Source organism: Ursus americanus, chromosome 14 (assembly GCF_024610735.1).
Source record: "Ursus americanus isolate L20-20 chromosome 14, mUrsAme1.1.p, whole genome shotgun sequence".
Classification (NCBI taxonomy): Eukaryota; Metazoa; Chordata; class Mammalia; order Carnivora; family Ursidae; genus Ursus; species Ursus americanus.
Genome location: NC_142140.1, coordinates 44,681,072 through 44,705,825, shown reverse-complemented (window position 1 = coordinate 44,705,825; position 24,754 = coordinate 44,681,072). Strand labels below are relative to the sequence as shown.

General features: G+C 53.4%; 1 protein-coding gene across 8 annotated transcripts in view; it reads left to right on the top strand.

Moving 5' to 3' along the window:
• Nucleotides 1–24,754, top strand: part of MYO9B (myosin IXB) — an 85,472-nt gene that overhangs the window by 39,516 nt on the left and 21,202 nt on the right. For 4 of the 8 annotated variants that reach the window (XM_087867178.1, XM_087867179.1, XM_045778399.2 and 1 more), the window contains exons 3-16: nucleotides 5,425–5,519; nucleotides 10,179–10,241; nucleotides 10,665–10,764; nucleotides 11,029–11,129; nucleotides 12,960–13,089; nucleotides 14,587–14,676; nucleotides 16,279–16,395; nucleotides 16,719–16,853; nucleotides 18,069–18,190; nucleotides 19,943–20,084; nucleotides 20,391–20,595; nucleotides 21,157–21,238; nucleotides 22,386–22,475; nucleotides 23,826–23,939. In XM_087867178.1, coding sequence (XP_087723304.1) covers nucleotides 5,425–5,519; nucleotides 10,179–10,241; nucleotides 10,665–10,764; nucleotides 11,029–11,129; nucleotides 12,960–13,089; nucleotides 14,587–14,676; nucleotides 16,279–16,395; nucleotides 16,719–16,853; nucleotides 18,069–18,190; nucleotides 19,943–20,084; nucleotides 20,391–20,595; nucleotides 21,157–21,238; nucleotides 22,386–22,475; nucleotides 23,826–23,939 — 1,586 coding nt within the window. The remainder of the gene's footprint in view (nucleotides 1–5,424; nucleotides 5,520–10,178; nucleotides 10,242–10,664; nucleotides 10,765–11,028; nucleotides 11,130–12,959; nucleotides 13,090–14,586; nucleotides 14,677–16,278; nucleotides 16,396–16,718; nucleotides 16,854–18,068; nucleotides 18,191–19,942; nucleotides 20,085–20,390; nucleotides 20,596–21,156; nucleotides 21,239–22,385; nucleotides 22,476–23,825; nucleotides 23,940–24,754) is intronic. The other 4 variants (XM_087867177.1, XM_087867181.1, XM_087867180.1 and 1 more) reach the window with 4 other exon arrangements.

Below are 24,754 nucleotides of genomic sequence, written 5' to 3'. Positions count from 1 at the left end.
CACCCCCACCCATGACTGGAACAGGAGCCCAGCAAGGGGGAGACCATCTCGTTTGGCCCCGTCTTTAGGCTGCATTGTTGTGTAATACATGCTAATAATGTTCTTTCACCGATGGGCGCCTGTCCCCACAACCCCGGTCACTCCTCCGTCACCACGCCCAGTCTGGGCTTGGACACAAGAGATCTGGAAGTCCCGTGTGGCGCGTGGTCTGAGGCAGGGACAGAGGCTTCACCCCGAGGTGACACTGCCCAGGGAGGGGCAGCATCAAAGCCACAAAAGGTGGTGAATGGCCGCCCCCTGCTTAGGCCAACTGGGGGGCTCCTTGAGGGGGTGACACTTGATCCGTGGCCAGGGTGGACGTGTAGGTACCCCCTTCAGAGCCCCACTTTGCAGGGGGCCCTCTGAAGCTACAGCCATGCCAGGCACAGAGCAGCCAGTCAATAAATTGTTATCAAGTGGAAGGATGGATGGATGGACGGACGGACGGACAAATGATTGAGTGAATGAGACCACATGTGCCAAAGCCTCACAGACACTTGGGAAGTGAGGTCCCTGTGGCTAGAAGGTCAGGAAAACAGAAGGCTGACCCTGCAACCAAGACAAAGCCATTAGAATGACCTAGAACTTTCCTCTGAGAAAGAGTGGCCACGGTTAAATCTGGGGGGCGGTGGAGTTATCTTGGGTTAGGCCACCTCAGCCTGGCTGGAAGGACAGCCATCCTGAGTGGTGACGCTGGGGGACTTCTCCACAAGGGAATCCCAACTGGGGGCTCACCTGTCAACGTGGAAGATAAGGCAAGAGCATTTGCCTTCGTGAGCTCATCCCATGGGGCTTTCCGGTTCTGAAATCTGAAAGCAAAACAGTTTGCCTAATGCAGTCCATCAGCACTTGTTTGGTTTTTGTGGGGGATGCCCAAGAGACCAGGTATAAGCTCAGAAGGGGCTCGGGCGTCCATCTGCCTGGTCGCCAGGCCCTGGGTGAATGGCCTCAGCCAGGGCAGGCAGGTACCCCGAAAGGTCCCAGGCTGTGGGGATGGAGGGGCCAATGCATGGAGCACTGGCTGGGAGTGAGTTCACTGGGTTCAAACCCAAGGTCGCGTCAACTGCTTGCCTGCCCCTCACACTTCAGGGAAGTTAGCAGGCCTCTCTGTGCCTCAGTTTCCTCTGAAATGGGGCACACTTGTTTCTCAGAGGCGTAGAAGCAAAAGAAAGAGAAGCCCCGGTGCGCCTGGCGTGGGACTGGACTCACCATGGGTCTTTCTGTGATGTTACCACCATTCTTCCTAAAATGTTTACCGTGCGTTTCAGCCTAGAGCAGAGGCGGCATCCTGTTTAGATGGAAAATGCCCCTTCTCAAATTTCTGGCTAAGATGCTCAACCTCCATTTCTCCAAATTAAGAAACATTTTTGAATTTCCCAAAAGAACCTCAAAGATAAGGACAGTTGGAAGAATGTCAGAGGTCCCCCCAGCTCTTGTCATCCTTGGCTGGGGGAGGGGTGCTGGGACGGGGGCGCACATGGCGCCCTCCCTGGGCCCGGGATCATCTGCCCCATCAGAGGAAGGGGCGGGTGTGTTGTTTCTTTGTTAGTTTTACCTAGAAACCCTGCTTGGAGGATTTTGAACTACAGAGTTGTCTCTTCATGGGTTTTTTCCTTCTTGTCGTGATTCTGGGTTGTTGTTTTTTTCCCCAAAATGTACAACTTATATTAGAAATGTGTACTTTATGTTATATAAGGGGGGAAAGTGTTTCCAGGAAAGTAGAGGCCCTTCTCCCATAGCATTTTGCCAGCACTGGGTTTTCTGGCCTGGTGGGAAGACAGCATTAGCATGTGGCCTCCATAGCCCCAATGCCAGATTACATCGCAGCGTTGCCAGCACCTGGATCCCGCTGCCTCCCTCCCATCCACTCTGGGCCCCCCCCTCCCCCCACATGACCCCCGGCACACCATCCTCCCTTGTGCTCCCATGCGCTCTGAGGCCGTGCACGCACCCATCCAGCCCCGGGAGCAGCAGCTACGTAATAGCTCCCCTGGCTGTGAGCGCCAGGCCAGCATTTCCTCCTCCTCGGACGTATAATAGCAGCAACCGGATATTTTTAGACTGGCTTTGAAAAGTCGCAGTGTGCTGAGACCGCATACCAGACGCATGAGGTCACTGCCCCCCCCCCCAAGCCTGGGCTGCGTGGGGCTGGTGGGCCCTCGCATCCTGAAGACTTTCCCTCTTGTGGTCCCCAAAACACCAGCCCTGACTGTTTCCTTAGAAATCCCACGGAGTCTTGTCCCGAGTTCAAAAGGGGGAGTGTCGTGGGTCTTTGGGATGCGCGTGCACGTCGCTGGGGTGCCTCTGCAGCGGGCCCTGGACCTGGCTGCTGCAGGGGCCCCAGCACAGAGAGAGAGGTCCGTTCCCCGGGGAAGGAGGCCACACAGCTCGGGCATTGCTGCGCCATCTGCTCGCAGTTAGGCAGGCGGGCTTGCTCACGGAGTTTATTTTAGTTTGGAGCAGGCGGAGGGCCCAGGCCTGTCCTCGGCTCAGATGGCACCCCGCGGGGTCTCGTGAGCCTGGAATGAAAGGAGGAAACGGACCTGTTGCCTGCCGAGTCCCTGATTCCCGGAGCCGAACGTCAAGAGTCCCTGGGCTTTACCCCAAACAAAAAAATGCAGTTCCAAGGCTGAACTTGAGGGAAACCAGATATTAAACCTAGAAAGAGTTTTCTTCCTCACAGGACTCCTCAGGCCTATAGTGCCCATGGGGGTCCTCACGACAGGATGAAGGGCCCCAGAGCCCTCAACCACCCAACCCTGCAGACCCCTTTTACCTCCGTCCGTACATAGCAGTCCTACTCAGCAGTTCAGCCAGCTCTGGGGACATTTCTGGTTGTCGCAGGTGCTGCCAGCCTCTGGCAGGTGGAGGCCAGGGGCACTGCTCAGTACCCCACAGGGCACAGGATGGCCCCACCACAGAGAATGATCCGGCCCCATGGATCAGCAGGGCCGAGGCTGGGGACCCAGTGCCGGGTTCTGCAGGCACTTGGGAGACCAGGCAGACTCAGACCTGGCCCCCAGCTGTTGTCACCCAACCACCGGCCAGCAGCTCAGTCACATACGTCAGGACATGGTCATTCCCACTGGCTGAAGAGCCCCTGTGTTTAATCCAACTCTCCAGAGACTGTCAGAACCTGGCAATGGATAGGTCCTAAGGAAGTATTTGTGAAGAAGAGAAGCGGGCTCTGTGGCCACTGTCTTGACTCGGGAATGTGCCTCCTCAGACTGGGTTCTGCCTCGGTGAGGCCGTGTGGTGCCCACTCCCCCACTGAAAGTGCCCGGCCACCACCTGCCCTGAGCAGATCCCCCCCTTTGCACCAATGGGCCAGGTCGGCTCTCTGGGACTCCTCCTTCATTGTTACACTCTTGCCAGGTGATTTGGCTGTGGCCTCAGGTCCTTTGGCAGGGCCCATTCCTGGGGTCTGGAGCTCCTGGGGCAGTGGGGCAGGAAGTTCTTGTCCTGTGACCCCCCGCCACCCAGCCAGGTGCCGCTGTCCTGGTCCCGAGCTCTGCAGAATGGAGCCATTCTCAAAGGAAGTGTCCCGGGCCTCGCCACAGCAGACGCTTTTTTATGGGGCTTCTGGCTTCAGATTGCCACACGTAGTCCACCTGCATTCATTTCCCTGCAGAATGAAGCCTTTAAGAAAATCCCGATTCCTCTCTGTGTCAGCACATCTCCTGGTTCCTGAGTCCCCTGCAAGCCTGGCCGTCTCCCCGACCCTGCCCTCCTCCCTCTGCCCCACCGGACCGGACCCTTAGACACCCACGCTCAGTCCCCACCTCCCCCACTGCAAACCTTGACAGTGGCCTTGCCACTTCTTCCCTGCTGCCCTCATGCCTACCCAGCCTCCCACACAGCTCAGCCTTCTCAAACTGGAACATTGTTGGCCCTTCTGGTGGCCACCAAGCTTCCCTTTGTGTGTGTGAGCAGGGCATCACCTCGCCCCCCTGTCACCCCTTCTTTGGCCCCTGGAGCCACAAGGGCTTGGACAGCTGAGTGCCACGCTCCGTGATCAGTTCTGCCTCTCTCCCCTCCCCTGCCCAGCCCCACTACTCCCACCTCTGCCAGCGTCTTGCTCCCTGAAACTGCCCCCAGCACCTTCCCTGCCCTGCATTCCCCCAAGGCTTTATCATACCCTCTCCCTGTCTGTTCACCCCTTAGGGGTTTTGGGTCCTTCATGGAGAGGAACCTGGGCAGGGTATGTTCTTTGTCTTAATCTGGGTGATGGGCACATAGGAGGCCCCGGGGGGGACCCCATTGAGTCACAGACTCCCTGCACTAGGCATCCTTTTCTCTGTGTATTGGAAATAAAGCCCCAATTCATGCCACAGTAAGAATGAACCCCAGAAGCATCCTGCTGAGTGAAGGAAGCAAGACAAAAGGCCACATAATGTATGCTCCCACTTAGGCGAAATATCCCGAACAGGCAAATCCATAGCGACAGAAAGCAGACCAGTGGCTGCCAGGGGCTGGGGGAGGCCGGACGGGGGATGGGGAGTGCCAGCTAATGGGGATGGGGGGGTCTCCTTTTGGGGTGATGGGAATGTTCTGGAACTAGACAGAGGTGATGGTTACACAACATTGTGAGTGTACTGAATGCCACTGAATTGTTTACTTTTCAATGATGGATTTTATGTTAGGCCAGTTTCACCCCAGTCAGAAAATTTGTTGTGAACCAGCTTGTCCTCCCACAGAGTCGCAGGACCCCGTCGACGACAGGACCTGTCTCCACATCTGCTCCCTCCCAACTGGCCTCATCTTCTGGGGTCCAGAGCCAGCGTCAGCCCAGGGCCCAGCAGACTCCTTCTGGAAAGGGCCAGAACGGTCTCTGTCATGGTTGCTTTGCTGCTCCAGTGTGAAAGCAGCCATGGGCAATCCATAAATGCACAGGCCTGGCCGCGTGCCAACAAAACCTTGTGTATGGACACTGAAATGTGAATAGAATTTTCATGTGTCAGGAAGTACTAGTCTTTTTGGGTTTTTGGGGTTTTGTTTTTTGGGGTTTTTTGAACGATTTACAAATGTAAAAACCACTCTTGGCTCACAGGCGATACAGAAATAAACTATGGACTGGACTTAGCGCCTGGGCCAGAGTTCGCCCTCAGAGCAATGATAACGGAAAGAGAGTACGGTTGATGAGCATTTTTCACATCTGAGACTTCAAACTTGAACCCCTCACACAGCCCAAACACAGAGATGAAGTATGTTGGCGCACACCTGGGCTCACACACGCCTTTGTGTTTACCAGTCTCCTCAGGGCCGCCGGCTGACTTCAGGCAAATGAGTGTCCATGACACCCTGGGGGACCTCCAAGGCTCCAGGCTGCGGCGTGTAGAAATTCCATCCTCACGATCTGAAAACCTGCTCTTCTTTTCTCCGCAGGCTTTCGGAAACGCCAAAACGGCCCACAACAACAATTCCAGCCGATTCGGGAAATTCATCCAGGTCAACTACCTGGAGAGTGGCATCGTAAGAGGGTGAGTTGACAGCCGCCTAGCTGTGGGCCTCCAGACTCGGTCTGGGGTCCTGGGCATCCCTGCGAGGAGTAGCCGGCCCGGGAGCTCAATGTAGAAATTGTGGCTCTGCAGATATGTGAGTCGTACAGGGAAGCAAGTGTGGTTTTATTTAAGTCATTGATGTGAAGATCTGAGTTGTGGGTCCAAGTGGGAAGTGTAGCTGTGAGGGGGGCAGGACCTCTGTCCCCAGGTCATCGAGTATGGGTCCAGGTGCCCCAGAAGCAGGTACAGTGACCTGAAGGTGCTGGCATGATGGAGTTTGCCAAGAACAGGCAAGGACACACCAACCTATGTCTTGGTCTTAATGAGGTTTCAAATTCAGTGGGTCTGGGGATGCCATATAGGCAGAGTTGATATGGACTGTGGCATGTGCCAAACATGTGCCCCTTTAGCCAGGAGGAGATGTAATGCTGGGTAGCAGACTGAAGTGATTGTTCAAGGAAGTACTGAAGGTAGGTAGGTGGGTGGATGGGAGAGAGGGAGGGAGGGTAGGTAGATTAATGGATGGATTTGTGGGTGGGTGGGTGGATGGATGGATGATAGATTCATGAGTTGGGTGGTGAGTGGACAGATGGATAGATTCATGGGTTGGATGGATGGATAGATTTGTGGGTGGGTGGGTAGATGGATAGATGGGTAGATTCATGAGTTGCGTGGATGGGTAGGTGGATGGATTTGTGGGTGGGTGGGTAGATGAGTAAATTCATGGATCGGGTGGGTGGGTGAATGGATAGATGCATTGCTAGATGGGAAAATTCATAGATGGATAAATTTGTAGATCGTTGGATTCATGGATGGGTGGGTGGGTGAATGGAAATGGTAGATGGGTGAGTGGGTAGATGGTAACTGGGTTGTGAAGTTGATTGTCTGGTGAAAGTTAAAACACACCAGCATTTTGTGCCAGAAATGTGAGTTCCTTAGGTGAAGGTACAGTTATTTCAACTAAATGTATAACATGGAAATTGTGTCCGTTACTCTGTGCATTGGTTATGCTTACAAAAATGTCTGGCAACTTTGTGAAGTGAATTAATGTTATAAGGAATCACCTATTTTGTCATCGTATTTAAGTCATAATGTCATTTCAGAATTCGGTTCTGTGACTTTTTTTTTTTTTTTTAAGTGTATATGCTGGGTAGTTACAGCTGGTTAAAAAATGTCATTGTGATTTAATACTGCATAATGTTTTTGGTATTTTTTTTTTAATATGCAAAGGTCTCATGAGCTGATAAAACTCTTTCAAAGTAAGAAACAAAAAACATCTTGGGGGGGCGCCTGGGTGGCACAGCAGTTAAGCGTCTGCCTTTGGCTCAGGGCGTGATCCCGGAGTTATGGGATCGAGCCCCACATCAGGCTCCTCCACTATGAGACTGCTTCTTCCTCTCCCACTCCCCCTGCTTGCGTTCCCTCTCTCGCTGGCTGTCTCTATCTCTGTCAAGTAAATAAATAAAATCTTAAAAAAAAAAAAATCTTGGCACAGCCTGGGGTTACTCAAAGGGATTGCCCCTGCCTCCACATTCTGGTGTAAAGGTCTGTGGTGGGAGCAGGATTTATACCGCTTCCAGGAGATGCTCTGAGCAGCCCAACTGTTCGACGTGGGGAGGAGACCTGAGCAACAGGGCTAGAGTCCTAGAGAAGGTTCCAGCATTTCAGGAATGGAGAAGTCCTCGAGTGGCGGGGCCTGGAGATTGAGTCCAAAGTATGTCGGTTCTTCTGTCTGTCTCCCCTGATTGTCGATCATCTCAAATGATGATTCATATTCAGGACACAAACGGGAATGTTGAATCCTTCAGCCTCTGGTGTCTTTCCTTTTTCCCACTGCCCAGGCTCCAATGGGCAGTGGTCTCGGGGAGAGACCCCCGCAATAAAAGGCAGTTCTGCTCCGGCCCTCAGCCCCCCACAGACCATCCAGTGGTCCCCCCAGCTCAGCACTGCTGGGCACTTGCATGGGCACAGCCACCCCCCAACCCCGTTGCAGGGCCTCTGAATAGCAGGAGTTGCCCAGAGTAGCTCGTCGGGCACATGACACAGAATTATACCCCATCTGTAGTTCTGGGGGCTCCCTCAGGGGCCCAGAGATGCCAGAAGGCTGCCTCGTATTTTCCTGGGTCCCGGGCTCGCTTTGCAGCCATGGGCCAGACCCAGGAGCCTTTGCTCCCAGCTTACTCCTCTCTATGGTCTGTTTGGTGTCCTAGGGCTGCCATAACAAAGTGCCAGAAACCGGGGGGCTCAGAACAACAGGAATTTATTGTCTGACAGTGCTCCCCCAGGGGGTCCAGGAGAGGATTCTTCATGCCCTCTTGCGGCTTCTGGTGACCCCGGGCCTTCCTTGGCTTATGGCCACGTCACCCCAGTCTCGTGGTCTTCTCCTCTGTGTCTCAGTGTTCTCGTCTACTTCTTAGGACTTTGTGCTCAGATTTAGGGTCCACCCTGATCATAGACATGATCATGTCTCCAGATGCCTTCCCTTAATTACAACTACAGAGGCCCTTTTTCCAAATAAGGTCACACTCACATCTCCTGGGGGCCACCGTGTGACCCAGTGCACCAGCAAGGGTCAGCCCCCAGCTCACTGGTACAGCCTGTTCTGCTGGCTACAGCCGCCCCATCGAGCTCCGGGCCAGAGGCCCGGGGTGGCTGAGTCTTAGAGACCAACTTTTGAAATTCCTCTGTCTGTGGCCTCAGATTCAGGAAAGGAAGTCCCACCTCAGCCCATGACCGTGGCCTGCCCACGCTCCAAGGACGAGGTGCACTTCCTGTCCAGGGAGTGGCCACAGCCAGCTGGGGAAGAAGCAGGCCCAGACCCGGTTCTGCTTTTGGGGAGTGACACTTCTCAGTGCCATTTCCTGTGGAGGCCAAGGGTCAGGGGCAGTCCAAGCCTTCCTCCAGTTCCCCAATTTGCAAGGCCTCGTCTTCCTGTGGGTTCAGTGGCTCAGTGCTGGGGGTTCCCTGGCCCCCTACGAACCCCGATAGGGGCCGGGGCCTTAGCAATGATCAGGGAGGGGCGCCTGGGTGGCGCAGTCATTAAGCGTCTGCCTTCGGCTCAGGGCGTGATCCCAGCGTTCTGGGATCGAGCCCCACGTCAGGCTCCTCTGCTATGAGCCTGCTTCTTCCTCTCCCACTCCCCCTGCTTGTGTTCCCTCTCTCGCTGGCTGTCTCTCTCTGTCAACTAAATAAATAATATCTTTAAAAAAAAAAAAAGAAATGATCAGGGAAAGGAAGGGGTTGTCGTTGTCAAATGACAGCTCAATGCCAGTAAGGGGTCACTGTCCTCCCCCCTCCACCAACGCAGCACAGGGAATTGGCCACAGGTAGAGATTCCAACAGGGGTCTGATTCTAGAACCAGACACGGCCTCCCTCCCTAGGAGAACAAACCACCGATAACTAAAATAGTTACTAGCAGGGAAGGAATAGAAAAAAACATATGGATTTGGAAGAAGAGAGGACATAGGCCGAGTCCATGGACATCCACCCATGCATGTGTCCCAGGCAAGGCTGCAAACAGGAGACTGCCTTCCTGGAGAGAGAGGCAGGCAGCATCCAGCAAGCCCTGGACCAGGGGCCCGGTGCTGTCCCCCGGGCCTGCCCCCTTCCAGGCACCAGCTGCCCCTCCTATAAAACAGGATGGGCTCAAATGAGGGTGGCCTGCAGAGCCGTCCAGTTCCCATACTTGGTGATGGTGGAACCCATGAAACCCCAGTCCCTCCAGCCCCAGTGGGTGTGGAGGGAGTAAGGCCAATGCCCGGCTCGGGCCCCCGCCAGGCCACTTCCCTCCCGTGGGGTCCTAGGCAGCAGGTGGCCTTTTCAGCATTTAGTATCTCATCTTTCGACAGGAGCCACAGTGCCCACCCCGAGGGTGGGAGGATTCAGGGCATTTAATCCCTGCAGAACAGTGCTGAGAAGGCAGCAGATGCTCAAGGAATAGTCACCATTACACCTGCTAGCTGTGAGAGTGTGGCTGTAGAGGTCCCTGGCCCCTGGCTCAGAGCCCACCCGGCCTCGTGGACCCCTGACCATCAAACACCCGTCAGCTAATGGACGGGTAAACGATGAGGCTGACTCTCAAGAACCCTCGGGCTGAGTGACAAGGCGGAACCAGTATATATACCAAAGGATTGTATTTCTTTAAAATTCTAGAGAAATGCAAACTAATCTATAGTGGGGCTGATCAGTGGCCACTTGGGGGTGGGAGGCAGGGAGGGGTGACCGAGGGCCCAGGAAACTGGGTCATGGTGGTGGGCACACAGGTGTCTGCATGTGTCACAAGTCATCCGTTCACACGCTTCTAGTTTACTGTACGTCAGTGACAGCTTGTAAAGCTGGTGGAACAAAATAGGAAAGGACCCAGTCAAGACTCACCACGTTGCACACTTGAAGTATGTGTGGTTTATATCAATAATGAAGCTGTAAAAAATATATACATATAGAAAATCAACCTGTTATCTTATATTTAAATTTTTCACAGGAGAAGCATTTAATTGCCGAGGAGCTGGTGAATGCAGGGGGCGACCTTCCTATATTGTTTGTCATTTGTCATTATGGTAACAAATTACTCTAGTTCTTCCAGAAAACTCTTAACAAAATGTTAACATCCTATTCCTTCATCTTCCTTTTAATGACAGGGCTGTTGTCGAAAAATACCTGCTTGAAAAGTCCCGCCTGGTCTCTCAAGAGAAGGATGAGAGGTAGGAGGAAATTTCCTTGGTGACCCACCACATCTGCCTTCTACCCCACAAAGGAGAGACGCAGGTGTCCTGGGCCTACGGGAGGCGGTGGCCGATCTCCCAGGAGCGAAGCTGCTCTGTGGCTGCAAGCTTTGAGCTCATACCTCCTAAGCCACCTTTTTTGAGCTTATTTTTGTTTCTACCGGCTTTTACCCAGAGTAATACCCACCCCCATCCGCAGACATGCACTCACCGGAGAAGCTCACAGTGTAGTTTTCTTTTTAAGACATAATAAGAATCGACTTATTGTCTCAAATTGGTACATATTTGAGGTGCTTTTTTTCCCCCTGGTGTGGTCTCCAAAGCAATATTAGCAGTGGTTTGAAGAGTGGCCGTGGCATGGCCTACAAAAACGGATTTTTTTCTCCTCATTTTCACCCACAGGAACTACCACGTGTTTTATTATTTGTTACTTGGCGTCAGCGAGGAAGAGCGTCAAGAATTTCAGCTCAAGCAGCCTGAAGATTATTTCTACCTCAACCAGGTAAACAGCCCTGCGGCCCAACCACAAACGCTGCCTCTGTTCCCCACGGGCTGTTTACGCGCCACTGGGAGGTCAGAGGCTGTCTGCCTGGGCCTTCTCTGGCCCCCAAACCGACTCCAAGGAGGCCCAGAGGAGGTGGCATAAAGGGGCCCATTCATTCCCCGTGTCCTGAGCCCTGCCCCATCGGTTCCAGCCAAAATCACTTTTGCATGCCACCCTCACCAGCCCAGAAATACCCAGAGTGCCACTGAGTTTGTTTTTCAGCATAACTTGAAGATCGAAGATGGAGAAGACCTAAAACATGACTTTGAGAGACTCAAGCAGGCCATGGAGATGGTGGGCTTCCTCCCTGCTACCAAGAAGCAGTAAGTGGGCAGGCCAGCCATCCCGCCATCTCCTGCGTGGACCCCCCCCCGCCCCTACATCTTACCTAATAAGGCCCCTCCCTGGGAGCTGACTGACACCCCAATAGGAGCTAAAACACCAAAGCAGGGCAGCCCGATGACCACAAGCTCTTGAAAAGGGACTCGTCATTAGTCCCTGGGAGATGTCAAACCACGGGGCTCTTGCCCAACGGTGCAGAGGCACCTCACGCTTAAACATGGTTACGATGGTAAATTTCACATGATGTGTGTTTTACCACAGTTAAATTTTTTTTTTTAAGATTTTGTTTATCTGACAGTGAGAAAGAGAGACAGTCAGCTAGAGAGGGAACACAAGCAGGGGGAGTGGGAGAGGAAGAAGCAGGCTCCCAGCAGAGGAGCCCCATATGGGGCTCAATCCCAGGACCCTGGGATCACACCCTGAGCCGAAGGCAGATGCTTACCGACTGAGCCACCCAGGCGCCCCCACAATTAAAATTTTGAAAAATTTTTTGAAAGCCACACGGGGTCCTCACCACACCTGCCCAACATTCAGTCTACCCAGTGGGAATGCCTGCATGCTTCTGAGAGGGCACATATCGGGCCAGCCCCTTCGGAAATCCATTTGCAATTTCTACCAGAGCTGTGTCTGCCCAACGCCATGCGTGCGTGTGCTGACTCGAAGATACGCACGTGGCAGCCTTATTATTAACCGCCCAAAAGTTGGAACCCCTCCCCCCCCCCACACACACACACACTCAACACAAATGCTCACCTGCAGGAATTAAATAACTAAAGAAACAGCTATATATCATGCAGGGCTGGACAAACTTTCTGTAAAGGGCCAGATAGTCAAATTTTCAGTTTCGGGGGCCAGATGGTCACTGTTGCGCGTTCTTCTCTGGGTTTACTTTTTTAACCGCCCCCCCCCCTCTAAAAACTGAAGAACCATTCTTAGCTCTGAGGTTGTCCAGTAATGGGCCATAGAGTGCCGCTCCCCGGACTCCACACACAGTGGTGGGGCTCAGCTGGCGTCAGCTCCGCCCCCCCGGGACAGCTGGCCGTGTCTGGAGACGTTTTTTGGTGATTATGCTGTGTAGCAGAAGGAGGAGACGGGCGCTGCTGCTGGCACCTAGTGGGAGGGGCCAGGGATGCGGCTCCGTGTCCCATAGTGCACTGGACAGCCCTCCCCAGCAAAGAATGATCCGGCCCCACGTGTCCGCAGGACCGAGGCTAAGAAATGCTGGCTTGCAGCATTGAGTATGACCAAACCAGGACACCACACGTAGCACCCCCACGTCACGGTCTTAGAGTGACAGACCAGATACAAGTACATGTGATTTCGTTGACATCAAGTTCACGGACAGTGTTAGGATGGGAGGATAGCCGTTCCTCTGCAGGACCTGGGGTGGTTTCCAGTGCCTGGGATGTTCTATTTCTTGCTCTGAGCACTTGTTACAGGGAGGTGTGTGTTGTGACAGGTCATCAAACTCTATGCTTAAGAATTGTTTGCTTTTTTTTTTTTTTGCCTGTTTTTTATGCATGGTGGGGTGGGTTTCTTTGCATTTTTTTTTCATGCATGTTAGGCTTCCATAAAAAAATGTTAATCACCCCCCCAACCCCAAAAAAACAAAAAACAAAAAACACCCAGGAGAACCATCTGTCTACAAAGTCACATTCCACAGAGCGTCCCCAGCAGTGAGATTCGACCTTTTTTAAACTTATGTCCGACTGGACTTGGCTGGTTGTATGAATTCAGCCCAATTGGCTGGAAGCTTCTGTCATCTTGTGACTCTGGAAACCACCCCAACCTAGGCTCCTTTGCTCTTCCAGGATTTTTTCCGTCCTCTCAGCCATCTTATACCTGGGCAACGTCACGTACAAGAAGAGAGCCACGGGCCGAGATGAAGGTCTGGAGGTCGGGCCCCCCGAGGTGCTGGACACGCTGTCCCAGCTCCTGAAGGTACGGCTCCCTGCACTTGGCCACGGTGGCCAGCAAGGACCCAGAACGTCCTGCATGGGCCGCACGTCTGTAAACTGGGGTCTGTCTACCTGTTTCCTCCCCGCCCTCTGTGCAACACCTCTTCCTTGGTTCTCTTTCTCTCTCTTTTTTTTTAATTGAGGTATAATCGTCATACAGCCTTATGTTAGTTCTGGCATTACGACAGAATGATCTGGTATTTGTCCGTATTGCAAAATGATGACCACAGTGAGTCCTGTTAACATCTGTCACCACACATGGTTACAGAATCGGTTTTCTCTAGCAGTGAGAACTTGGAAGATCTACTCTCTTAGCGACTTGCAATTATGCCATACAGTATTCTGAACGGAAGTCCCCACGGTGGACATTACATTTCCGGGACTTCTTTATCTTATAACTAGAATTCTGTTCCTTCTGACCCTCTTTATTAGCCAGTTTACCCACCCCCTGCCCCACCTCTGGCAACCACCAGTCTGTTTTCTGTATCTGTCAGCTTGGTTTAGTTTGGGGGGTTTTGGGAGGGGGTTTTTTGGGTTTTGGGATTTGGGTTTTTTAGTTTTTTAGGTTGTTGGTTTTTTTCCTTTGCTTTTTTGGAGTCCACATACCAGTGAGATCATACTTGTTTTCTCTGACGTATTTCACTTAGCACAATGCCCTCAAGGGCATGCCATCCCTTCCTCCTTTCTGAAGGACTCCCTCTGAGCATGGCTGCCTCCCCTCTCAGCCCCTCGTGTGAAAGGCCCTTCGAAACCACACTTTGATCAGCGAGGTCATGTGTTCATTGGACCTATGCCACGCCCTTGTCCGCTGGCACTTGTCAGCCCCCAGGGGGCACTGGGCAATGTCTGAGGCATTGGGGGGTTGTCACAACTCGGAGGAGCTACCGTCATGTAGTGGGTGAGGCCAGGGATGCCACTTAAGATCATATAACGTGCAGCACAGCTTCCCCACAGCAAAGAATGATCCGGCCCCGAGTGTCCGTGGTGCCAGATCTGAGAAGTCCTGCCCTCATCTTTCTGTTTTCTAAGTGCACATCCCACCTGTGGCTCTTCTTAAAGAGCGTGTGCCTGCGTGCGGGAGCCCGGCTTCTGCCGTGTCCGTGGGGACGAGTGACCACGCCTGCCTAGGAGATTGGGACAGCTGCCCTGCCCCTGCTCTGACTGCCTCTGGCTGGGGCTTGGCGGTCAGGAGGGAACAGGCCAGGAACCCACTCCAACAGTGACATCTATAAATGCAGGTTGCCAGGCAGCACACAGGCCCACAGGGACCCCCAGGCCTAAGTGACCATCCTCCCAGGGCCATCGACCGAGCCTGTGAGAGTGAGATGTGAGCATAGTGCACATCACAGGGTAGGGCTTCAGGCCCACTTCCCAGTGCGGCTGCTGGAGGTCCTCCCACCTTCCTCAGGCTTCGGGCCTTACCTCAGTGACATGAGGACCCGCCCAACAAGCCTTCTCTCCCTCCTTGACCTCGAAACAGGTGAAGCGAGAAATCTTGGTGGAGGTCCTGACCAAAAGAAAAACGGTGACAGCCAATGACAAACTCATCCTTCCCTACAGTCTCAGCGAGGTGAGCACTGCCTGGGCCCGCAAGTTGGGGTGGGGGCTCTGGAAACAGCCGGCCTGGATAGCCCTTTCCCTGTCTTTAGAGAGCAGTGACAGTGTCTCTGGTTCTCATGTGAGCCCAGGCACAGCTCAGAGCAGCTTTTACAGTACACTTCAGCCCCAGGGCCGGATCTCAGGCCACACGTGTTCTCCTTGGTGTTTCCCTGCTGCTTCTCACTAGCAGGGGATGGTCACCTGCAGCCCACAGGCCAAATCCAGCCTTTTACTTGCTTTTTTAAATAAAGTTTTATTGGCACAGCCACACCTTTTTTTTTTTTTTTTTTTCATAACATGCTGCCTTGCTACTGTATTGGCTGAACCAGGTGATCACGACAGAGACCATCTGGCCCTCACAGCTGAACGTACTGACCTTCTGGTCTTTAAAGTTTGTTGACCACCTCCCCCACTCCCCAGGCTAGCGTATGACCTTTACAACCATTCAATGCATCCCTGAATCTTTTTTTTTTTTTAAGATTTTATTTATTTATGTGACAGAGAGACAGCCAGCGAGAGAGGGAACACAGCAGGGGGAGTGGGAGAGGAAGAAGCAGGCTCCTAGCGGAGGAGCCCGATGTGGGACTCGATCCCGGAACGCCGGGATCACGCCCTGAGCCGAAGGCAGACGCTTTAACAACTGCACCACCCAGGCACCCCTGTATCCCTGAATCTTGATAGGGCGCCTCTCTCTGGCCTTTGGCCCAGCCAGGATGTTTTCCTTGTGATGGGTTTTTCTTGTGTTTTTACATCTCAAGGGCAGTGGGCCTCACAGCTTGCAGCTTGGCTGGCCACAGGAAAATCCCTAGCCGTGGCGGGGATTTTTAGTGGGTGGTAGAAGCTGCTTGGGCATCATCAGCGGGCTCCGTGGACGTTCTGAGCCCCCACCGATCTGAGCCCCGCAAAGATTCCCTGAAACATTCTGTAAAAGTTGCTGCAGGACACCTGAGCCCCCCAGCAGTGTGGCTGCCCCTGGGGACCGCAACGCCGAGGGACAGATGCCAGGTGTGGGACTCTGTATCCCTCGTGGCCCTGTTTCCACAGCCTCCCAGGAAACACAAAACCAGGACATGTGTTCTAGATCTTAATTGTAGCCAAGCACATCTGTCACAGCTTAAATCTGAGTACATAAAGAGAAACAATTTCTTGTATGTAAATTAGACCTCCGTAAGCCTTTTTTTTTTTTTTTTTAAGCCATTACTGCTTTTATGCACACGATGGCATCCCCACTATGCTCCCAGAACTACAAGGGACCTGGCTGGTTCTCCTCACAGGCCAGCCTGGCAGCCTCCCTGAGCCTGGGTTCCATCCATTGCTCTGAGGAGTGGGCTGGCTCGGGAGAAAGACTTTGCTGAACCGTAGGCTGCCGGGGGCCCGGGCTTCATATGTCATGCTTCGGTGTGCAGGGGCATCCCGAGCGGACAGGTGGCACACAGAGCGAGAGGGGCGTGTCCAGTGAGTCACGTGTTCAAAGTCACAGCTTCGCTTATCGCCATGAGTGCAGACCTCTGGGTGGCACAGCACGGGGGGCCCCCCTTGTCGAGGTGTGACGCTCCCCGCCCTGTGCCCACAGGCTATCACTGCCCGCGACTCCATGGCCAAGTCCCTTTACAGCGCTCTGTTTGACTGGATCGTTCTGCGGATCAACCACGCCCTCCTCAACAAGAAAGACATGGAAGAGTCTGTCTCGGTGAGAGCCCCCATCCCTGCCTGCTCCACCAAGTAGAGCTGGGGAAGGCCAGGCCCTCAAGGGTCACACACCCTCGGCAGATGGCCTGTGGTGTCGGGAGCCAAGGTGGCTTTGGTTGGTGTCAGGCGAGAGGCCTGTTGCTCTGAGGGGCAGGCCCAGGGAACGGGATGAGGCACAGTGAACACATGGCCCCCCCGGTTCACATATTACAGATTCCAGGGCGGTGACAGCAGAGGATTCGGGCCAGCGCAGAGCCCACACAATGAAACAGGTCACTTCCACGGAAGGACCACCAGTACTAACTGTGTCCTCTGTCTTCCCAGTGCCTGTCCATTGGGGTCCTCGACATATTTGGATTTGAAGACTTCGAAAGGAACAGTTTTGAACAATTTTGCATCAACTATGCCAACGAGCAGCTTCAGTATTACTTCAACCAGCACATTTTCAAACTAGAACAGGTAAGGAAATGCCATCGTGTTGCCTATGCAGCCCAGAGCGGGGATGGAATGAGCCGGCACCGGGATCTCCCACGGGGCCCAGTTTGCTGGTTAACCAGCCCCGGAATCTTTCTCTACAGAAGAGAAAGTCTGGGAAAACCCGGCCTAGCCTTGGATGAGGCAGACACTGGGGGCATTTTTGTCTGTGGGTCAATTTTATATCTTCTTTCCATTCAAATGTAAAAATCCATCCAATGAGAGAGAAATGGAGTTACCTTGTAAGGATTTGCTTTGGTCAACAGTTTTGATAATCTGTTTTCCGTCTCTCTTCCTACTACACACTCAGCCATCTTCACCCATGTGTTATCATTCACATTGATGATTTGGACAGGAAAAAAAAATGATGGGCTTATATAAGTATCTAGCTGACTTTACTATTCAACTTTCCTTCTGGCTGTTGAGCCCTTGAAACGTGGCTCGTCCACATTGAGTTGTGTGGCAGTAGTGAAACTCGGGGGATTAGCAACACATCGTGCAAAAGGAAAAGAATATAAAATGGCTCATTGGTCATTTTTACATTGATCACATATTGACACGATCATAGTTTGGATATATTGGGTTAAATTAAGTATATTATTAAAGTTAACGTCACCTGTTTGTTTTTACCGTTTCAACATGATTATTAGAAAATTCGAAGTTACGCAGGTCACTCGCACTACATGGCATTATATCACTCGCATTATTGGACATTGAGGTTCCAGAGCAGGGGCCGGCAAGTGGCAGCTCACAGGTCCAATCTGGCCCCACAACCTGTTTTTGTAAATAAACCTTTATTGGCACGTGGCCACGCCCACTTGTCTATATATCATTGGTGGCCTCTTTCACACTACCATGGCAAAATCGTGGTAAGACACCATCCAGCTCATAAAGCTTAATGTATTTACCATCTGGACCTTTACAGAGAAAGGGACATGTTAAGAGTGATTTTAAGCATCTTGTATGATAGATGTTTAAGGATGTATGTTTTGTTTCCTGTTGTTATTAATAATTTTTTCCTGTTATTAATAGTTTTGTATAATTATGAATATATTTCCATTGATATATCAATCCATGTTCTGTTATTTACACATGTATGTATGAATGCATACATAAATATACCATATATAATGCATGCTGTGTGAACGTTAACATAGCCATGAGGTGGTGAGATTATCAGCTAACCCCCAAACCCTGCAGGAGGAGTACCAGAGCGAAGGGATCTCATGGCACAACATTGACTACACCGATAACGTCGGCTGCATCCATCTCATCAGCAAGAAGCCCACCGGGCTCTTCTATCTACTGGACGAAGAGAGCAAGTGAGTGTCCACGGCCCAGTGCCCCCCACAAACCTGGTTCTCCAGCCCCTGGAGCCACACCCTGAATCCACAGCATCCCCAAGAACTTCTGAGTTTGTCACACTCATTTGGCCACAAATCCTGACCTCACGTTAGCAAAATGCACACAGCATTTATCACAGAAACATTCACACAAGGAGTAACTCAAGTCTGAAACACGCACGCCTGGCAGTTGTTAAGGAAGGGACACGGGGCCTGAGTCTTGAAACTGGGCACGGGGTTGGTGCATCCTTGCAAAGGGCCATGTGTGGAATCCAGGGCCCAGACGCCAGACTGACCGCTAAGCCTGGCACCCCTTGTCCAGAGGACACTGAAGGCTGGGAGGGGAGTGGGTGAGGTGCCTCGTGCTTGGTCACCCAGCCGCAGTCACTGAAATTCACTCCTGAATTTGTTTCTTGCGGCTCCTTGAACGACCACAACACAAAGCACAGGCAGCTTTAAACAACAAATGTGTTCTCTCAGGGTCCTGGGCTGAAATCAAGGGGTGGGCAGGGCTGTACTCCCTCCAGAGGCTCTAGGGGGTGGTCCTTTTTCGCCTCTTCCAGCCCCTGGGGACCCCCAGCGTTCCGTGGCTTGTGGCTGCGTCATCCGAGTCTCTGCCTCTGTGGTCACATCACCATCTCTTCTGTCTGTCTCTGTCTCATCTGCTCTTCTCATAAAGATTCCAATCCACTGCATTAATGCCTCCCCCATGACCTCATCTTACCCAAGTACGTTCGTAAAGACCCTATTTCTGAATCAGGTCACTTTCACAGGTCGTCGGGGTCAGGACATGGACCCAACTTTCTATCAACAACTTTTGATCAGCTCCTGGTCGGCTTCTGAAGTCCCTGGGGAACTGGGTTAAATCAGGCTCCTCTCCTGTCTCAGACCCCGGCCCCACCTGGGACAGGGGACAGGCACATCCATTTACAGCTGGGATCCAGGTAGAGAATGTTCAGATAAGAGAACAGGCAGGTTGCTAGGAACGGCTAAACCATCACTCCCAGGAAACCCAGAAGCGGGATCCAGGGGAGGAATGTGAGGCAGGGCCAGGCCAAGCAGGGTTGGATCTGTCTTTGTTTAAAATCTTGCTGTTTTTGTTCATCGTGGATTTTTTTTTCATCTGGATTTTCTAAAATAGTGCTTTAAAATGGCATTTATCCCAGTGACTGAGTGAACAGGTTCCTCACTCCACACCCTTTCCCCGGCCCTGGAAGCAGTGTGCTTTGTAGCTGCAGATACCCACCTCCCCCCGCCCCGCTCCCCCATCCCCGTTAAGCTGTGGAGCCTGGCGCTGGGCATCACAGGCGCATTGCTCTGCCTGTGTTTGCGATGAGGCTGGGCAGAGGCAGGGCGTGCCAAAGCCAACGGCAGCATTTCCTTCCTGGGAGGCAGAAATAGCCAGGTACAACGGGGCCCTTATTCTGCCCTCGCCCCCCTCTCTTCTCCATCCTCATCTCCCGGCCCCTCCCTATAACAGGAGAGCAAGGGCCAGACCCCCTCCACAACACACCATCCAGATACATACAAATCTGAGACCAGAAGTCCCCCTCCATCCTGAGATTATTCCTGGGAGCTGCCCGTAGTGGGCCCAGGTCCCAGTCTTGCCTGCACCAAATGTCCGCCTTGGCCACAAAGGCCCGGGCCTCATCCACCGAGGGCCTGTGCCGGGAGGCAGAGCGAGTGGTCACCGCTCTCCCTGCAGCTAAAAGTTCCACGTCCTCTTCCCAGCTTTCCCCACGCCACGAGCCAGACCCTGCTGGCCAAGTTCAAACAGCAGCACGAAGACAACAGGTACTTCCTTGGCACCCCCGTCATGGAGCCAGCGTTCATCATTCAGCACTTCGCAGGGAAAGTGAAATATCAGATCAAGGTACGTGTCTGTCCATTGCCATCATCGGTCAAGGGTGGAGGCAGGAAAGGGGCAGGGTGCATGCCCCGGAGGCCCCTGACCTCTGGTGTGTGCTCGGCCTATCCCCTTTATTGATGGTTCGGGGCAAGGTTTCAGGGGCCCTCAGACCCAGCCCAGAGTCCCTGGCTCTTACTGTTGAAGGCCCCAGGGGCAGGACCTACCTCTGTTGTTGAGATGGGTCCCACCCCACCAGCAGCCCTTCCCGGGCTGGCTGCCAGGACCTCAGCGGTCACTGGCGAGTGACCACCCACCTCCATCCCCCACCAGGACTTCCGGGAAAAGAACATGGACTACATGCGGCCCGACATCGTGGCCCTCCTGCGGGGCAGCGACAGCTCCTATGTGCGGGAGCTCATCGGCATGGATCCCGTGGCCGTGTTCCGCTGGGCCGTGCTCCGGGCCGCCATCCGGGCCATGGCCGTGCTCCGGGAGGCCGGGCGCCTGCGGGCCGAGAGGGCCGAGAAGGCTGCAGGTATGGGGCCCACCTGTCACCGTCAAGAGGGGGATACTCAGTCCATTAAAAAGCATACAGTTCTGTGGACTTCAGTTCATCCACCATGTCACGTGACCACCACCTCTCTTGCTCCAAAACTTTGATCGTCCCAAACAGAATTTCTGCACTAGGGTATGCAGTTCACCCTCCTCATTGTCACAAGGCAGGAAGGCACATTCCCGTCTTTCCGTAAGGACAACCTGAGACCCAGAATGGCTGAGTGACTCCCACAGGGAGCTAGGCTCTAGATACCAGCCACGGGTCTCCGCTTTACAAAGGGCCTTGATTAAAAGCAGGACCAGGAGGATAAAGCCTTTTGAAAAGTAGGAATAAATAGTGCTGCTTGGGAGGAAATCAGACCCTTCACGGTTCCCGGCTCTGCCCAAACTTGAGTGTCAGACTGTTTTGTCCTTTTTTTTTTTTTTTTTAAACGAGTTCAAGTCAGGATGGAAGCCTCTGTGGCCAAGACAAACGCCTTCCAGGCCCCAGGCCCCAGGCCCCAGGCCCCCGCCTCCAACTCCATCTGCTCTGTGTCTGCAGCAGGTACGGGCAGCCCGGGCAGCCGCGGTCTCCTGGGAGAGCTGCAGAGAGGAACCAGCACCCCGTCGGAAAAACTGTACCGGTGAGCGAGACCTTGATTTGTCCGAACCGGAGCTGGTACACAGCGGTATTGTTTAAAACAATGCCAGACACCCTCCACCCTCCACCCAGGTTGGGGTTGACCTGAATAAGGAAGCCAGCAACCACTTGAATCAAAAGGACCCAGGGACACATGGCATCTGGCTGCTGCTTTTCTGCACACAGAGAGGCAGGCCTCGATGCAGCATCTGCTTTAGGGAGATGGTGGACGGCTCACTTTACAAAGGATTCTTTTCATGACCCGTTGTGGCCGTTGGCGGGTGGGGCCAGGAAGCCGCTGACTGGTTGCATCGAGCAGCAGGCTTGATTTAAGAGCACTTCCTCCCTTAGCGTGGCCAGGGTGGCCCAAACACAGATAGGCTGAGTTCCTTCATTTGCTCTCAGAACACAGTATGCCTCGTTGCACACAAGATGATGAGGGTATTTTGTGGCCACCTAGCAATGACCAAGGGCCTTCCACATACCCCAGTTTGCACTGAGTAAAATAGTGAGCAGCGTATGCTCCCAGGAAGGTGGGGTAAAAAAAGGCCACGCTGGACGGACCTCCACGGCAATGACAAAGCCAGAGGAGGGACCCTTCTGATATCCTGAGAGAGCTAAGTAGGCTGTACTGAAGAGGGACCAGCTGAGCCAGGCAAGGCAGGCAGGGCATGCTAAGCAGTCGGGGAGGCACCTGCAAAGGCCCTGTGGCAGCCAAGTTCCCAGCTTTCTTCTCAATACTCCAGATTCCCAAAGAGCAAGTTACTCGATATTTAAACTTGAAAAGATCATTTTATTTTTGAGCCCTTCATTGTAAAAACTTCCTCAAGAGTCATAAACATGTATGTATGGAGGTAGAGTTAGCACCTAGGTAAGTGACCATAAGTGATTTGTCTGAAAGCACCGTGTATCGTTTTCCTGCTTTTAAAAGGTGCATTTTTAAATCTGCTTTTTCACCCAAAAGGGAGCAAGAGGAAGAGAATGCATCTCTTTATTTGCTTGTGTGTTCCTCCCCCACCCCTCCCCCAAAGACTGAATGTGGCCCCGGACCCACATTCGCTAAAGTGATACCAGACTCCCCAGGGCCTGGCCCCGAGGCCGCGGGTCGCACTCCAGGAGCACGTTTGGTTTATACAGATTCTCCCTTTCAGCTGCTCAATGCTAGATTTCTCATTTGACGGCTCTGAGGAGTTCGATATTAACGCTTTTGAGGACATCATTGCTTTCTATGAAAGCAAGAAGTAAGTAGAAGCAAGGGCCTTCGAACCCAAGACCAGGGAGGCACAGGAGGAGCCGCCGTCCCCAGGCGCTCAGCGTGGCGTCCGGGGCCAGGAGTGGGAGTCAGCAGTCCGGGGGACACCGGGCTTGCTGGGGACGCGCTAGCCAGATTTGGCGGGGTCAGGGGGCATGGGCCGAAGCCGTGGGCCTTGTCTGGAGCCCTGGCCGCCGCGCTGACCGCTCAGGGTGTGGAGGTGAAATGTGACCCCTCTGTTGTCTTTGCTTTGTGCCTCCCTGGAGGGCGAGGGAGCAGAGGTAAGTGTGGCTGTCCAGGCCCTTGGGCATGGTGCATGGAACACGACGAAGGGCTGCCGATCGGGGTCTTTCCAGGCCAACTGCCCAGAGCTTAAACATGTACTTGAAATAACTGGAATGAGGGGTTTTGAAAAGAAACAAACAAATCAGAACCTCCTGACTCACCCTGCAGTCACTGCTGCCTCGTTTCCAGAAGTTCCATAAGGACATTTGTCGTCTAGACATCCTTTATGAATAGTCACTTCCAGAGCATCTGATTTTCATCTCATCCATTCTTGTTCTCACACATTGGTGCCAAAGTTTGGGCCTAGGACGTATCCTCAGCCCTGAACCCACAGTGATCGAACAAAAGGAAGTCAAGGAGATTGAATTCTTTGGGGCAAAGCTCTCCTTCAACTAGGGTTTCCCACCCTTGGTGCTGGGCTGGGTCCCTCTCTGTGGTGGGACCGTCCCTGTCCCTGTAGGGGTGGGTTGAGCATCATCCTGGCCTCAGCCCACCAGATGCCAGCAGTACCCCCACCCAATCATGACAACCACAAATGTCTCCAGACATCGGCTGGAGGGTAACATTGCCCCTGGTGGAGGGCCACAGTGTGAATTCCCATCCATTCCTCCTGAGGCCTTTCTTGGAGCTGACAAGGAGATCGACATATGGCCCCAGAATCAACCAGAAAAACTGATGAGCTATGTCCCACAGGCACCCTCTGGTCTCTTTTCAGTAGCCCTCGATGCTTATTGCAGATTCCAGAAGGCCGTTCTAGATGAGGCCTTTTTCAGTGATCTGAGAAGCCCTGTTGCAAAACCCATTCTGCCTGAAGCAAGCCCAGCCCTCCCAGAGCAGGGGGGAGCCTCCGTGGGGTGGCCAGCCACTCTTGGCTGCACCCCCTTCTCGGTGCAGGCAGGGGAGAGCCAGTGGCGTGCAGACTTCCCCGCTGCATGTTTCGGCTCCAGTGGCCTGGGGATGGCCCCGACCGTGCTGGGGACCCCAAGGTGGTGGGCCTGCTGCTCTAACTCGGTCTTCTCCCTGTCACTGCACCCCCACCCCACCCTACCCTCAGCGATTTGCATGACCAAATCATCAAGACCATCAAAGGATTGCCCTGGCAGGGTGAGGACCCCCGTAGGCTTCTCCAGTCCCTCAGTCGGCTCCAGAAATCCCGCACCTTCATCCTGTGAGTCCCCCCAAGGCTGTGGCGCCTCCCCGCCCGCCCCCCACCCCTGCAGCAAGTGCAACGACCGCCTCCCCCCGCTCCCAGGACCCCAGCCTGCGGGCTTCCTGTCGTGCTGAATTGGCCGCTGCAAACGTGCTGTCTTGTGGTTCCATTCTTACGCCAGCCTCTGCTAAATGGCCCTCGTAACACTCCTGCCCCAGTGTCTTCCCCATGGCCCAAATCCCTGCCAGCTCCCCAGTGCCCGGCATAGCTTCGCAGGAACGCTCCTCCCACAGAGCATCTCTTTTTCTGCCCTCAGACGTGCAGAGCAAGGCTTGCTGCCCCCACCCCTTGCCACTGTGAGCTTAGGAAGGAGCTTTCGGAAGGAGGGCGTCTGATTTCACACACATCCACGGCCCTGCTTTGTGTGGATGGCGAATGTGGTAGGGAGGGCCCAGAAACCACACACACCAGCTTTGGACCTGGTCTCTCTCTCGCCCACTCGCCACGTGGCCCGAGTGCTCTGAGCTCTTGGCCTCTGTCTGCAAAGCAAGGGTGACGACTTGCGGAGCACCAGGTGGGCAGCAGCCTCGGCCAGTGGGGCGCCCGGAGCCACTCAGGGCTTGTGCCCACAAGAGAACCGGTTCTCAAATTCGTTTTTATTATGCTTATTCTACCTCATGTGGGTTAAGATAGAATGTGACAACATAGGACCTCACAACCAAGCGTCTTGCTCATTTGTGGGGCACCATCTCCTCAGCTGGTTGGGTTTTTATTTCAGATTTTATTTATTTGTTTAAGAGAAGACACGAGAGGGGTAGAGGGAGAGAATCCAA